This window comes from Lontra canadensis, unplaced genomic scaffold (genome assembly GCF_010015895.1).
Source record: "Lontra canadensis isolate GAN:19392208 unplaced genomic scaffold, GSC_riverotter_1.0 scaffold37, whole genome shotgun sequence".
In the NCBI taxonomy this organism is placed as follows: domain Eukaryota; kingdom Metazoa; phylum Chordata; class Mammalia; order Carnivora; family Mustelidae; genus Lontra; species Lontra canadensis.
In genome coordinates, this window is record NW_022631031.1 from 4,153,600 (window position 1) to 4,171,064 (window position 17,465).

A 17,465-nucleotide genomic window follows, 5' to 3' on the forward strand; every position below is an offset into this window, starting at 1 on the left:
AAAAACTGAAAGTCTCTCAAATTACAGGAAATGTCCTTGAAGTGTTAGGAATGATGACACAGTTTTTTCAGGTTTTCTGTAAATGTACATCATTAAAAAAAAAAAAAAAGGCAAGGAAAACATTCATTTAGGAGTACTATCTTGTTTCTAAATTCCTTGAAGTTATCTCTGGTCTTCTCTTGAATGCCATTTTTTTTCCTTCTATGTTTCCTATGTTGGAAAAAGCAAGATGTACTTACAAATATCTTGGGAACCTGAAACACTTTTTTTGTTATTGGAACAAACACAAACAAACAAACAAACAAACCCTTTTGTTAAAGTACAGAAATTCTTTCTCCCACATAAACCAGTACTTAAAATGTAAAGTGTATATTTCAACTTATCCTTTTCAGAAGGATAAGCCTATTAAACATGAAAAAAATAACATAGCATATCAACCCAAACAAAGGTAGCCAACTAGAACAAACTCCTAATGATAAGTGTGGAAGGCGTTTTCTCCAGTCATAAGCTAAAGGACAGCTCCCTGCCTTCTATTTTTAAAAAAAAATAGATATTTTTCTTCCCTTTGTCTCTTCAGAATATCAGCTTCTAATAATAACAGGTCATGTGCGTATCTAGACTCAGATGCTATTTCACCCAGGTGGTAAAACTACTGTAGATTTTGCTAACTGTAAGGTTTTATAACAATTCTCATTCAGAATAAAAAGTGGCATGACTTTTTGCTTTTGAGAACAACCAACTCCTTCTGGGTTAGCAAGCTCTGAACAATCCTGAGACACAATCAAAAAGACTATAGAAGAAGACTGGAGAGTTTTAAGGAGAAAAACTGTATAAGGGATTCAAGCTTCACTACTGGGAGTGCCAGTGAATCTGGATTTCAGAGTTAATGAGACAGTATTGGAGGGGTGTTTAAAGATGCATGTTCTATGTTCTCTCCCTTAAATTAAGAGTGTCTCAATGGTCAAAATGGCAAAATGCAACAAATGCATTTATATCATTCAACTTGTAAAATGTGGAGGGGGTTTCAGGGTGCTGGGTAGGAGAAAACTATACTGCTACTGACCGGTGTTTTTTGAGAAAATTCTTATGAATGATACTTTGAAAATTCTCTACCACTTGACAACTGTGTAAACCTTGTTACGAAACCCAAGCCTCACTACCCTTAACTGTAAAATGGACCATATGTTAATTTTGTATTACTGGTGAAACAAATTACTATAAATGTATCAGCTTAAAACATAAATGTATGATCTTACAGCTCTAAAAGTCAGAAGTCTGAAACAAATCTCACTATGCTGAAATCAAGTTGTCAGCAGGGCTGCATTTCTGCTGGAAGCTCCAGGAGAGACTATTTCTTTGCCTTGTCCTGCCTGTAGAGGCTGCCCTAATTCTGTGGCCCATGTCCCCCTTCCATCTTCAAAGTCAAAATGGCTAGTTGAGCCTTTTTCACCCTGAATCTCACTGACTGTAAGTCATGTGCCTCTCTCTCCCCTTTATAAAGGACCCTTTGATTACAGTGGGCCCACTGCAAAATCCAGAATCTTCTCCTGTTTCAAGGTCAGTTGATGAGCAGCCATCCACAACCTTAGTTTCTCTAGCCATGTAGCATAGTTTATTCATAGGTTCTGAGGATTAAGATATGCATATCATTGGGGACCATTATTTTGCTTACTACAGACCTCATAAGTATCTTGTGAGAAATAAATGAAACAATAAAACATGAATAATGCTTACACACTGCCTATAAAAAGCCCTCAAATATTCACATACAAAATTTATAGATAGGGAAGACACTAAAGATAACCTAACTAACCTCACCCAAAACAAGCAAGGATATATATAATGGCTGGATTTTTTTCCAGGTTAATGAGAAATAATTGACATATATCACTGTATAAGTTTAAGGTGTACAGCATATTGTTTGATTTACATATACTGTGAAATGATTATAATAGGTATGGCTAACATCCATTATCTCATATAGATATAAAAAGAAAATTTAAAAAATCATCCTTGTGATGAGAACTCTTATGATCTACTCTTTTAACAACTTCTCTATCATACAGCAGTGTTAACTATAGCCATCATATTATACATCGTATCCTTAGTGCGTATTTATCTTACCACCAGAAGTTTGTACCTTTTGATGACGCTTCTCCAATTTCTCCTACTCCCACTCCACCCCCCACCTCTGGTAACCACAAATCTGATCTCTTTTTTTAAGATTCTACATGTAAGTGAGATCATAAAATAATTGTCTTTGTCTCACTTATTTCATTCAGCATAATGCCTTCAGGGTCCATCCATTTGTTGCAAATGGATTTCCTTTTTTTTTTTTTTATGGCTGAATGATATTCAATTGTGTATACATACCACAACTTCTTTATCCATTCATGCATCAATGAACACTTAGGTGTTTCCATGCATTACCTATTATAAACAACGTTTCTATGAACATAAGGATGCAACTTTTTGAGTTAATGTTTTCATTACCTTTGGAAATTCCAAAAGTGAAATTGCTGGATCATATGGTAGTTCTATACTCCATACTGTTTTCCATAGTAGCTATACCAATTTACAATCCCACCAAGAGTGCACAGGGGTTCCCTTTTCTCCACATCTATACCAGCATTTGTTATCTCTTGTCTTTTTGATAATGACCATTCTAAAATGTGATATTGAAGTTTTAATTTGCATTTCCCTTATGACTAGGGATTATGAGCATCTTTCCAAGTATCTGTTAGCCTTTTGTATATTTTCTATAAAGAAATGTCTAATTAGATTCTTTGTCCATTTGGGGGCATTTTTGAATTTTTGAATTAGTTTTTTGAATTATTTTGAATTATTTTTTTTTTGCTACTCAGTTGTAGGAGTTCTTTATATATTTTAAATATTAATCCCTTATCAGATATATAGTTTGCAAATATCTTTTACCATTGTGTAGGTTGTCTTTTCACTTTGTTGGTGGTTTCTTCTGCAATGTAGAACCTGTTTAATTTGACATAGTCTCACTTTTTAAAATTTTATTTTATTGCTTGTGTTTAGGGGTCATTACCAAGACCCATGGCAAAGAGTTCTTCTATGTTTTCTTCTAGGAGCTTTATGGTTTCAGGTCTTATATTTCAGTCTTTAATACATTTTGAGTTAATATTTGTGAATGTTAGATAGTGGCCAAGTTTTATTCTGAATATCCAGTTTTCCCAGCATGATTTACTAAAGAGACTGTCTTCTCAATTGGGTATTCTTGGCTGCATTGTCAAATTCTAGTTGACTGCTTGTGCTTAGGTTTACTTCTGAACTCTCAATTCTGTTCCATTGGTCTATTTGTTTTTATACCGGCACTAACTGTCTTAATGACTATAGCCTTGTAGTATAATTTAAAATCAGGAAGTGTGATGCCTCCTGCTTTGTTCTTCTCTCTCAAAATTTTTTTTGTTTGGAGTCTTTTAGGAATGCTTTTAGGAATGTTTTTTCTATTTCTGTAACAAATGCCACTGGAATCTTAATAGGAATTACATCAAATCCACAGATAAATTTTGACATTTTAACAATATTAGTTTTTCCATTCCATAAACACAAGATAACTTTCCATTTGTTTATGTCTTCTTTGATTTCTTTTATCAATATCTTGTGATTTTCAGAGGTGATCTTTCGCTGCCTTGTTTAAATTTGTTCCTAAGTATTTTATTGCTTTTGATGCTATTTAAATGAGATTGATTTCTTTCTTTTTCAGAAAATTCATTGTTAATGTATAGAAATACCGATTTTTATATGTTAATTTTGTATCCTGCAACTTTACTGAATTCCTTGATTAGTTCTAACAGTTTTTTGGTTGAGTCTTTAGGGTTTTCTATATATAAAATCATGTCATCTGCAAATGGAGACAATTTTAGCTGAATTTTTTTAAGGTCCTTAACTGAACCTTCCTATTTATGCCCATTGCATTTTGAATCATTCCCATTTATATCTTCTTTATAATTCAGATTCAGTCATATTATCGATTGAAAGCATCCTCACATGTGCTTTCATGAGATCATTGTTTCAGCAGAGACAGAGTTTGCTAAGGGAAATTGTCAATTTGCTAGAGTTAGCACAAAGACACAGTTACTAAGCAAGCAGGACACGTCTCCAAAGAGAAGTCACAGACATAGAACATCAAGTAAGAACCTCTAAACGCAAAACTGGGAACTCCACTGTTTTCCGTTATACTCTATTCTGTTCTGAGATGTCAATTGCTGCTGATTTTTAATCTTTTTATCACTTCATACAAGTTAAGTGTCCTTGGGAGACACTAGAGAGGGTGGCACATATTTCATCCCATTGATGATAAATGAATTTGATCTTTTAACTCCCAGCTACTATGCTTCCTAGACTAATATAGAAATTGTCTTAGGATGACTTTTTTTCTTTTGCACAAATAAAACCTGTCCAGTAGAAGCTGCGGGTTTTGGCAAAATCACATTTAATATTTATTTCAATTCACCTAGAAATACAAAACTTTGACTACATTCAAGAATTTTTTCACAGTAATAATAAAAACATAAAAGTAGCATATATAAGAATTGGTTTGATTTAACATAAGGACTTTGTCTAAAACCGTTCAAGACATAAGTATACCCCTTCAAAAACGTGTCAACTGCTCCCTCTGGCACCATTTCCCCTGGGAACTATGATCATTAATTTAAAAAAAAAATGATTTGAAAGAGTTAACGATCACAGGAAGATAAAAGAATAGACAGGTTAGCTTTTCCAAATCATACAACAAATTACCCAATAAATATTTAAAACACAAAGTAAATGTTTTATGGAAGTTGAAAAAAATCAAGATTATTATCTTTGTTACTCAGAAGATTTTTTTAAAGTCTCAAATATCACTGGACTCTTCCATATTATTAGAATATTGGTGATCAAATAATAGATCTGTAAATTTGACAGTTATGACAAGAAGTCTTGAGAAAAATATTCCAGGTATAGACTGACTATATAAAAGTATGAAAATACTGTCAATTGTATAAACTTCAAAATATTTAACTCTGTAATTCCTATTATAAATCAAATACTACAAAATAAAAATAAAATGGAATAGGAATAAATTTCAGAGGAAGAGTAACAGGCATTATCTCCCCCTTTTTTGTCCTTGAAAATTTTAATGAGAATTCTCCTAGTGTAAATTAAGTATTAATTAGCTCACAAAGGGCAGGGCAGTAAGACTGATTGGGTAGGCACTAGAAGACCTCCCAGAAACAAGGGGTTTGATCAATCCTGAGCCATAGGATCTTTATAAGCCTTTGTTTCCTTTTCTCTTTAAAAGTATTTCTTACTTGAAGTTCTGAAAGTTCATAAAGATCCTCACTTTACAAAGTAAAATATTTGAAATCTAGAGAATTGAAACAACATCAGGAGGACAAAGCAGGATTTGCCCATCTATGTTTTTTCCATCTCACTACTCTATCAAAAGGATCCCCCCTCCTCTCTCTACCAATTCACAAGGGTCCTGTTTCTTACATCTGGGGTAAATACCACTAAAAACAATGACAAACCCTTGACAAATTCCTCACTCACTTGGTAAACTGCGAAGCTGGGGAGGAGGTACATTGTTTACAGCTATCATGTGAGACAAAATAGCTGCTGGGTGGGAAGACAAAGGCATCTTGATGGCTCAAAGGCAGCTGATCAAAGGCTACTTGAGAGGCAAATGAATGATCCCTCTTTGCCTTAAGGCATCATAAAGCAGAACCCTCAGGGTACTCCTTGATAGGCTGAGTACTACGGAATCTTCATATTCACAGTTCTTGTAGAGTGCACAGCATTTCCAAGAGTTAATATAGACCAGGAAAAGCTATATCTTAGTCCTATTCCAGTGGAATTTATGAAGGGGGTTTTATTACCTATAGAGAGTATTAAGAATGAAGAAGGAAATTCCACAGAGCAGATACAGCAAATTCAATAGCCCACAAGTCCAGATAAAATGAAAGAAGATTTCATTTCTTAAGTCATCTGTAGTCCAGAGCCTTTTTTTTTTTCTGCCTTCTAAATGTTTACATGAGGTATTAGAGACCTGATTTGTAGCAGCACCAACAGGGTATTTATACTGCTCTCCATTACTACATACATAGGGTAAAATACCTCTTCTAATTATGTATCAATAAACTCACCCCTGCTTATATGTAACCATATTCTACTGGAGTATGGTATATGTTTTGGTTATTTTCTGCTGCTTCACAGTACTTAAGGCTCAGTACAATGACTAGGGTTTAGAGTCTTAATTAATGTATCTTTTCATTCTATGTTATCTCGAAGCCTTTAAAAATATTTTCCTGGTGTCATAACTATAATAAGCAATACACGAAAGGACTGCAACTGACTGCTAGAATGGTAACCATTTATTGATCAATTTCATCTAGAAAACAATAACCAGAATTGAAAGCTTTAGTTGTACTACAAAAGTAACATTTATCTTGCAACAGTTCCTATTAAATTGTATCTGCTCTAAATAAATAAATAAATACTATCTGCATAATAAACTTACTTCCCCATAATTTTTCAATTGAATATATTTTCCTGTCCCCAGTTTTATAAACTCCGGATTCACTGGAGACTCAAATCTGTAGTCTTATCATTGCTTTTCATTTTGTGTTTCCTTTATATTAATCATCCTATCACAGAATGGTACCTTACCATCCCTACTGTACCCCCTTGATAATTCCTACAACCTTCATTTGATGGACTATCCCAGATCTATTCTCTTCCCAGTCTCACATTTAAAACTCAAAGAACCAAGAACTTCTTTATAAAAGTTAATCACAAAGTCCTTTTGTATATTTCATGGATTTTGAATAGATGGGAATCTATTAGATTATTTTTTTTCCTCTGACAAGTAGTTTTGATCAAACAAATCAAAGAAAGGAAGTTTTCAAAGGCCCTAACTTTATAATGATCAATTTCCTCTGATCCCAATTTCATCAGTTCTTATTTTTATTTATCTATTTTCTAAGTTTTTTTAATTTCTTTTCTAAATGTTCACCTTTTCTTTTTTCTTCTGTATTTCCTATATTAAAAAACACATACAATGAAACCTACATATCATAGTAATTTCACATCAAACTCAACCTTGCTTGAAAACTCTTTAAAACAAAAGAAAATGTGAAAAGTTGATAGTGCAAGGAAGTAAGAACATTAAGGTGGATACAGAAAAACAGTTTTAAAAATCTCAATTAATTTTATCTGTTTATATAATCTTCATGATTTTGTATATTTGCTAGTATCTGCCCATATATGTCCAGAAAGAATCCATCAAATCACAAATGCAGCTCTTCCAAATGTTTTCCATTACTCCTTCCAATGTATTCTGAGTCCTTTTAAGATTCATTCTAGGAACAATAATATGATCACATAATCACATGATTTGTATTTGATGGAAAGGTGTATTAAGTTGTTTGTCAATGTCTGGGAATTCTTCATAAATCTGATCACTTCTCAAACACTTATTTGTAAAATTATCTTGGTCAAGTCACTTAATTTGCCTTAGCTTCAATATCCTCATCTATACATATAACACAATCATATATATAATGATACTTAGATTAGTGCAAACTTTACAATACATGCAGTCTACATATATAATAATGCATCACACAAATATTATTAAAATGATATTAAAAGTGAATCTAAAGATCCTAGCACAGCTTCTAAATATAGTAAGTATTCAATTATAATTTTGATTAGTAATAATAATAGTAATTTTTCTGAGGTAAACTTGAGAAATTCACATGGATTAAATACTTTTTATATACTTTAAATACTTTTTCTTTTCCCTTTTTTAAAAAATATTTTGTTTATTTATTTGACAGAGATCACAAGTAGGCAGAGAGGCAGGCAGAAAGAGAGGGGGAAGCAGGCTCCCCACTGAGCAGAGAGCCCGATACGGGACTCAATCCCAGAACCCCGAGACCATGACCTGAGCCAAAGGCAGAGGCTCAACCCACTGAGCAACCCAGGTGCCCCTAAATATTTTTTCTTAATGATACTTTTCATATGGGTTCCACTCACTCCTTCTACATAGTCAGCAGTAGTATATCACAATTTACTGTCCAAGATATACCTTAGGTATTGATTCTGTATCACGAAAAACAGTAATAATAATAACCAAATTTACCATGATAATTTTGGATACATAACTAACATTTCCAAATAAATTAGTTCCAAAAATCAATGCTTCAATTAAAATTAAAACAATTGTTTTAATTCACATATTTATATTTAAAAATATAATCATCAATTGTAATTGTTATGCCAGAGTTTTCACATCGGAGAGACCACCAAGGAGCAAGCACGGATGCAATCACACGAGGGTTTATTTAACAAGCTTAAGCTTGGGCCCAAGTATACCTGATGCAGTGGGGAAGGGACTTGGACCCCGAGCTTAGTTAAGGCAGGGGTATTTATGGGTCGTTATAAGAGGCTGTGGGGGGGAGGAGAGAAAATTTACTAAAGCAGGGTGGGGGTCTCTGGAACCAAAACAGGGTGGGGCTTCCTGGAACTAAAGTAAAGTAAGGGAAAGTTCAGCCCTTGGGCACAGGGGTCTGAGATGGCTGTACTTATGCTAAGACTAAACCTGAGGTGGGATGGCCTTAATTTTTCTCGGCCTCCACAGTAATAGCATTGTATGATAACAGATGGTAGCTACACTTATGGTGAACATATAGAGATGTTGAATCACTACATTGTATACCTAAAACTAATGTAACATTGTGTGTTATGTTACATTACTATACTCCAACAAAATGTTTTTATTAATTAATTAAAAATATGTAATTATCAAAACATTTATATAAATTAAAACTGATTAGATCAAAACTCATTTATATAAAATAGAGTGTTACATATTACATCATTGGCCACTCTTCTTTGAAAGGACAGTCCATAAATTACATGTTCCTAAAATGACTCCAAATCAAAGTAAATTATATATGTATTACATACATATTCACATAAATAGTTAAAAATAATATCCAAATTGGGGCACTTGGGTGTCTCAGTCAGTCAAGCATCTATCTCTTGATTTCGCTCAGGTCGTGATCTCAGGATCGAGAGATCAAACTTCACACCTGCTCTACTCTGAAGATGGAACATGCTTAAGATTCTTTCTCCCTCTGCCCCTCCTCCCCACCTGCCCTCCCCATGCCCCACCCACTTGCATGCATTCTCTCTTTTAAAAAAAAGATAATAATAATATACAAATTAACCAAAATATAATCTATATGTAATATAGATTATATATAATATAATAATATGTGTTATATATAATAATAATATCCAAATTAACCAAAATGTACATAATTTATATATAATTTTATATAAACAAAAGTTTGTTTATAAAATAATGAATAAAGCACAATATTTATTTATTTATTTATTTATATATACATATATGGAAGTGAAATTTAGATGGTAATTTGGATTTTTTGGGTTTTTTTTTTAATATATTAACATTTAATGTTGATTTGTTTCAGGAGTACAGGTCTGTGATTCACCAGTCTTACACAATTCATAGCACTCACCATAGCACATACCCTTCCCAAAGTCCATCACCCAGCCATCCCATCCCTCCCACCCACCTCCGCTCCAGTAACCCTCAGTAACCCTGAGATTAAGAGTTTTTTATGGTTTGTCTCCCTCCCCAGTCCCATCTTGTTTCATTTTTCCCTCCCTTCCCCAATGATCTTCGGTCTTGTTTCTCAAATTCCTCATATCCGTGAGATCATATGATATTTGATATATTTGATATACTCTTTCTCTGACTGACTTATTTCGCTTAGCATAATATCCTTTAGTTCCATCCACATCATAACAAATGGCAAGATTTCATTTTTGATGGCTGCATAATATTCCATTGGATACATATACCACATTAGGTGGTAATTTGTACTGCTTAGTTACATGTACGTCAAAGTTGGTAATAGAAAATGAACAATGCAAAAATACTGTCTTATCTTCTGACTTAAACAAATTTTTTTGTTTCATTTATTCTAAATTGCTCTGAAGTATAAATTTTATGTCCTCCCAAATGGTTTTATTGTGAGATTAATTTATGAACAATTAAACTCCAATTTATCAATATGTTATTAAAAAAAATCAATTTTCCAGATCCAACAGACAATGATATATTGGTATACATACATTTGATTATCCGTAATATATAAATAATATACTACCTATTAAAAAAAATCTTCCTGTTTTTGATTCATATAAGTCTTTTACCATATGTGGCCTAAGCAATAGTATATTCATATACAAATATTCATGGCACTTGCCATAGATTCTTTTAAATACATATTGAATTTAAATCACACACACAACAAAAGATTTTCCATTTGAATGAGTTATTTATCTACCTGAAGAAGGGGACCAAGTTTCTCAACAGATGTAGCTACACACATTTGTATAATTTGTTTCTCTAGAGTTAAGATAGTTTCTCCAGAACAGCACTACTCACTACACTTTTTAACTAAGACCTATTTTCAATGTTTCTTTCCAGTATAATGTATTTGTAACTTTATTCATTAGAAAAAATATGTCAAATTAGGATAAAGTTGCATAATTTAATAGATCTCAGAAGATTTACCAAAACAATTCCCCCGTTGATCTAAAGATTCCCAAGTATAACATATGCTATATTCAAATAGCTTTACTGGATGAATGTTAATTAGTCACAAATCCAATGCTGCTGTAACCCCTTAGATCAGGCATGTAACTCTTTAAATGTGAAAACCGAGGAAGGTAATAAGCAAAAATCTGAACAACCATACAGAAAATGACCTCCAAACATGGGGAAAGTGGATCAGCATTTGACTCAGAAACTAGAAACCAAGAACAAAGAAGGATAAGAAGGACAAAAAATATACTAGGCACTCCTAAGTGTTAAGAGTTTCATCAGTAACCAATGTAGAGAAATGAATCAATTATAGTAAACCACACTGTGCTTTTACATTATTATCATATGAAAGATCAGGTAGACACAAGCTCAGACGCCAGCTCAGCCACTACATTGCTCTGCCATATGGGAAAAGTTATTTATATGCTTTAGCTTCCTGTAAAATGGAAAGATATCTATCTGTAGCATTATTTTGAGAGAGAAAAAAAATAGAGATCACCTAACACGAGCTGGTATAGTAGTCGTCCAACTAATGTTAGCTCTTATATTTTCTAGTTTTTCTCTCTATCTATATATTTATATTACTGTTTAGTGACCATATTAGCTCAATCTTACAGAATCATTGTAAGGATTAAATGAGATAATTTTTTAAAGTTTTTATTTAAATTCCAGTAAGTTAACATACAGTGTAATAGTAGTTTCAGGTGTACAATATAGTGATTCAACATCCATACAATATCCAGTGCTCATCACAACAAATACACTCCTTAACCTCCATCACCTATATAACCCATCCCCACACCCACCTCACCTCTGGTAACCACCAGTTTGTTCTCTATAGCCAAGAGTCTGTTTCTCGATTCACCTCTCTCTCTCTTTTTTCTTTTTTTCCTTTTGCTCATTTGCCCTGTCTCCCAAATTTCACATATGAGTGAAATAACATGATTCCTGGAGATACTGTTTTACAATCCTTAACACTGTGCCTTAAACATGTAAGTACCCAATAAGTGATAGATGTGATTAGGTATTATCAGTAGCAACCAAGGCAGCAACAATAGCAGTATTAGCTCCTTCAACTAAAGATCTGCTATTATTTTAGGTAGAATCCACTACCTAATTTGAGTGCCAATTTGAGTATACCATCTTTATACTAATATTAACACAGAACAGTCACTTTCAGCTCCTTAGCTTTGTGTCCCCGGTTCTGGCTAATACTGGCATACAATAATAATAATTCATTGAGTGATTTGCACCTTCCTGACACATTCATATACATTTCATATATGTAGCCCAATCTTATATAAATCACGTTGAAAACGTAAGGATAAACCCAATTACATCTCATAGTTACTTACATCTCTTCTAGTATAGGCTTCTTCTAGTTTACATCTTAATAATAACTCATGTCACATCATGCTTTATACAAAGGGTTCTGCATCTATTTGAGCACCATAAGATTTCCACATGAGAAAGGCAAGTAGTTATTTTCAAATGAGGAAACTGGGGGATAGCGAGGATAAGTGATTTGTCCAAAACTACGCAGCTACACAGTCGCTGGGAATCTTAATCAGGTCTGTTTCAGAGCGGGAACACTGAAGCGACTGGAACATAAATTGAAGAAGACAAGATGAGGGAAGGGGACTAGGTAAGAAGCTGTTGGATTTGTAATGATGAAGATTTAAACTAAGGCAAGACAACAGAGAAGGAAAAGAGAATGGCTGATGAGCAACAGAGGCTGGAGAGAAGAATGAGTGACTGAATTTCTAGGATGCGCATTTCATGTTGGGGTAGATGCAACTACACTAATCCAAACAGAGGCCAAAAGATATGATGATGACGATGATATGATTAAAAATAATAATAACATAGCCAACATTTAATGGGCACTTTCTTACAAGGTGTCAATTTGGACACTCCACACATTTATCCCTCACAACCCCATGAGGTAGATACAATTTATTAGGCCTATCTTATAGATAAGAAAAGTGAGGTACATGGAGGAGTTTAAGAAGGTCATAAAGGGCAGAGCAGGTCTTACTTTTAACCTATAGCAAAAGAACCTGAGAGGCCGGAACTGAAAAGGGATTCTTAGTTTGTGAAAGAATGAGCAGGTTAGGAAAAGGTAAGACACGGGATACCTGTTCCTCTCTCTTTCTCAAAATTATTAACCTGATTTTATCCAGGAAACCTAACAATTATGTCTTCAGTCTATTTCCTTCTGAAAATAACTACAGAATTCTGAGAACTTATTTAAAAATAAGAATGTCATTTTAATACAGAAATCACTATGAAGATGAATCCAAATGCAATCTGATTTTTTAAAACAGAGGATATTTCTCAACAAATACGATAATAACAAATGTTTTCTTAAAACATGCATAACCTGGCGATTCACAGACATGTACTCTTGGGGCTAATAACACATTATATGTTTATAAAAAATTGAAAATTTTTTAAAAAATAAAATAAAAGTAAAAAAAATACATAGTAACTGTTTGTCTGAAATGACTTTTTTTTAGATTTATTTATTTGACAGAGAGAGTGAGCGATCACAAGTAGGCAGAGCAGCAGGCAGAGAAAGAAGGGGAAGCAGGTTCCCTGCTGAGCAGAGAGCTCAACGTGGGGCTCCATCCCAGGACCCTGAGATCACGACCTGAGCCAAAGGCAGAGGCTTTAACACACTGAGCCACCCAGGCACCCTGTCTGAAATGACTCTTAATAGTCTTAACCAACAGGACCAAACTAAGGCTTCACGCCATCCCTTTTTATAAGAAATACAAATATTCCACAGGAAAACAGAGCATCTTAATATTGAGGGATAACTGTTTAAAATGATCAAGATGTTATCGACTGTTGATTATAAATGAAAAATATCTTAAATGAGGTCAACTGTTCAAGGAAATAAACATTATAATAACTATATAGTCTGGAAAACTACTGAGATCAGAAATGCTTCTCAGACTTAATTGCTATTAACAATTCCCAAGATGGCTTTTAAATAAAATTATTTATATCACAAAACTTTAAAAATATCTTATCTTACTGATTTTAAAATCTTTTCCCTTTATAGGCAGTCACAAACAGATGGAGTCTCCTCATTGAAGATAAGGATTTTTCCTAAATAGAATAAAGGGTACAAAAATTTTACATTACTAAGAATTTTAACCAGAGTAGCATGTTAAGACATTCACTTTACTAGATTATGAAGTGCCCTAGTATTTTAATGTCTGTTCAAAATTCACTCTGAAGCCACAAACCCACTTGTGTTCCACTTACTACAAAATTCTTTGAGTTTATTTGATCAAAGTTAACCTCAATAATATGGTGAATCAAAGCTAATTCATAGCATTTCTGCTCATATTTCTATTCTCACAAGAGTAAGAATTAAATGACTGAAAACATCTGTGGACTATATTCCAATTGCCAAGCTAAGTGATTTCTGTGCATTATTTTCTATTTAATTCCATCTTGTGAAAGTCTATGAGGCAGAAACTGATACTATTCCCATTTTACAGATTTGGAAACAAAGTCTTGGTGCCAATAAATAATTTCCCAGGTCTTCCAGCCATGGAAATGCATCTCAGGATTCACTCTTTGGCTGACTTCAACTGGTTGTTTCAGCAACCACTCAAGCAAGGGAAAACATGACCAACAATCACTTTCCCAGACCTCTTTTATATTTTTAAAGATTTTATTTTAGAGAGAGAACACAGGCAGGAGGAGCAGAGGGAGAGGGAGAGAGAATAGGAAGGAGGCACCATGCTGAGCACAGAGCCCAAGGAAGGGCTTGATCTGAAGAAGTTGAGAACATGACCTGAGGGGGAACCAAGAGTCAGAGGCTTAGTGGACTGTGCCACCCAGACATGTCCCGCAGCCACCCCCCCCCAACCTTTTTTAAATATGAATGCCTCTTGTTAAAAGGAAGCCCCTATTTAAGCAAGTAACTGTTCTTAACAAAGATGTGCATTACCCCATTTTCCTTGCATGCTGTGACTACTCACTGGCAGTTTCTTAGCTGCACAATCTATTTGTTCTCTGGACTTTTCTCCAGGTACATTAGTTTGAATTCACAACATTTTGCTCTGCAGGTGCTCAAAATTCATTTAAATGTATAAGTATAGTATCTAGCTTAAATGCAGGAGGACATAAACCATCTCTCCCTTATCTAAAAGCAAAAAAATAATACACTACGGAGTATTATGCCTCCATCAGAAAGGATGAATACCCAACTTTTGTAGCAACACCGACGGGACTGGAAGAGATTATGCTGCGTGAAATAAGTCAAGCAGAGAGAGTCAATTATCATATGGTTTCACTTATTTGTGGAACATAACAAATAGCATGGAGGACATGGGGAGTTAGGAGAAGGGAGTTGGGGGAAATTGGAAGGGGAGGTGAACAATGAGAGACTATGGACTCTGAAAAACAATCTGAAGGGTTTGAAGAGGTGGGGGGGTTGGGAGGTTGCAGGAACCAGGTGGTGGGTATTAGAGAGGGCACGGATTGCATGGAGCACTGGGTGTGGTACAAAAACAATGAATACTGCTATGCTGAAAATAAAAAAAAATAAAAAATAAAAAAAATCACAGTCAAATAAAATAAAATAAAATAAAAGCAAAATAATAATAATAATAATGCCTCTTTCTCTTTCTCTCTGGCATTTTCTTTAGTATGACTTTGATATTCTCAAAGATTAACTTGGCTATATTCACACCTGCCTAGAAGAACATCTAGAAAGGTCAAACAGGTGTGTATGGCACAAGATTCCTTGTCCAATCCTGCCTATTCCTTACACAACCTCACTTTCTAGCTTGTGAGATTACGAGGCCAGAGAAGTAAAATAGGGACATGGCAACATTTATAGAGCCTGTGAACAGCATGAAGCATTGTCTCCTTCTTGAGGTGAACTTACTGTACACCTTCTGTTTCCTGAACATATGACTCTGCTTTTCATTTGTGCGGCAGACAGAATTGGACTCACTACTTCATCTAATCTAGGTTCAACATTCTAAAGGCCACATAATGAATCAGAAAGGGAGTCACGACTGAAGCCCAGATCACAGATTTTGCCTAGCTAAATTCTCCCTCCTGATTGGTGTCCCTTCCCTCAGTTTTTTAAGAAGTGAATATTATTTCCCTCTTTGCTCAATAACTTGCATTTTTCTCAGTTTACCACACCAAAAGTGACTTTTATGAAGGTACCATTCACAACATCAAACGAGCCACTAGACATTTTGATTTTTTTTTCTAATGTAATTTCATTGTCATTTAGGTTTGACATTTTAGAGACTTGAACTTTAATGTGCTGTACTATTCAAAGTTGCCTGGGGACAGGTGCTGAGCTGTGCTTTTCCCCAGTGATTCAAGGAAGAACATTATTCTTCTTTCTTTATTGCTCCAGTCTTCCAATCTACACTTCCGCAAATCACTATAATTTGCACCACACAGTACACTATTTGCATGAGGTGTCCGGTAGCAACTTGTGAAACAGCCTATAATATTATAAATCATTGTGCTATTTTGGCATAAAATGTAACTTAGGTAAATATCCATTGTTACGCATTTTTTCTCTAGAGAACTATTAGTTACATTTTATTATTCAGAAAGAAAGCCTGTTACCAGTCATATATTTCCAAGTTTTTGTTTTTGTTTTTGTTTTTGTTTTTGTTTTTGCTGTTCTTTGGTGGCTGCTATTGTTTAAAACAACACTTTAGTGCTTACTAGGCACAATATCTTTGAACAAAAAAAATACGCATTGTATGTTACTAAACAGTAGTTCACATGAAAGATAGCTGACGCCCATTTGAATATTTTTATTAATCATTACTTTGTTACATAATATCTGTGACAAACAGTACAGATTTACAGGCAATGACAAATGGCTTAGTTGAAGCAAATCCAAGACTTTAGTAGGTCAAATACAAGAGAAGAACAACTAGGCAGCAAAAGCTGGCTGAAACACGGCTTTGGATCACATCAATTCTGATGCTTTATCTATTTTCTGTGATATATCAAATTGCCCTTCAAAATTGTGCATGATTCACTTTTTTGATGGGCTGGATCCAAAAAAAAAAAATCCTACAAGTTTTTCAAAGTTTGATCAGCTCTTTCCTCTATAAACTGCATCAGTCAGCATTTGATCAGAAAAGCAGAACTATTAGAAAATATATGAAATAAGGGATTTATTATAGAGATTTGAGCTTACACAATAACACAATATAAATCCATCTAATCAACTCACTGCTCATCTTTTAACTTATCTGATTTCCATTTTTCCTCTAAATAGTCTCCTAGAAGTATTAAGAGAAACTACCAAATCACCATGCAAGATACATTAAAGAAAACAGAGCAACAGTATGGTTCAAAATGGTATATAGATATCAACTCTAAGATAGTTCTTCCGAGCTTTCAATAAACTAGTCAAAAAAGTTCCATAAAAGACAAAATGTGTAATACTGGAACTTAAAAGTGATAGATACCATAATGACAAAATCTGGAAGAACTCTATGAAATTTTAAAGCATATGGAGTAGATCTGATGAAAATCTACCTGTAATGGGTTGAAATATGTCCCCCCCAAATGATATGTTTAAGTCTGTTATAATAATCAAAAAGAACAATTTAGTTGATCTAAGCAAATTTTATTTTACACTTCGTGAACCAAGCAGTCTCCACTCTCAAGAGTTCAGAGAACTGCAAAATAAGGAACAAGGCTGCAGTTTTTATAGAAGAAAACAATCAGGGAACAAGGAAATAGTATTTGGCTTTAGCTGATTGGCTGGAGCTGCATATCTGACCTTATTTAGAACAGG

General features: G+C 34.1%; 1 protein-coding gene across 1 annotated transcript in view; it reads right to left on the reverse strand.

Moving 5' to 3' along the window:
- The window catches only part of LOC116874443 (cyclic nucleotide-binding domain-containing protein 1-like), a 54,212-nt gene extending 48,528 nt beyond the window's left edge, over positions 1-5,684 (reverse strand). Inside the window, exon 1 of the mRNA XM_032869085.1 lies at positions 5,563-5,684. Within this exon, the coding sequence (XP_032724976.1) occupies positions 5,563-5,650 (88 nt within the window). The 5' untranslated portion in view covers positions 5,651-5,684. The remainder of the gene's footprint in view (positions 1-5,562) is intronic.
- Positions 5,685-17,465: the final 11,781 nt, after the last annotated feature.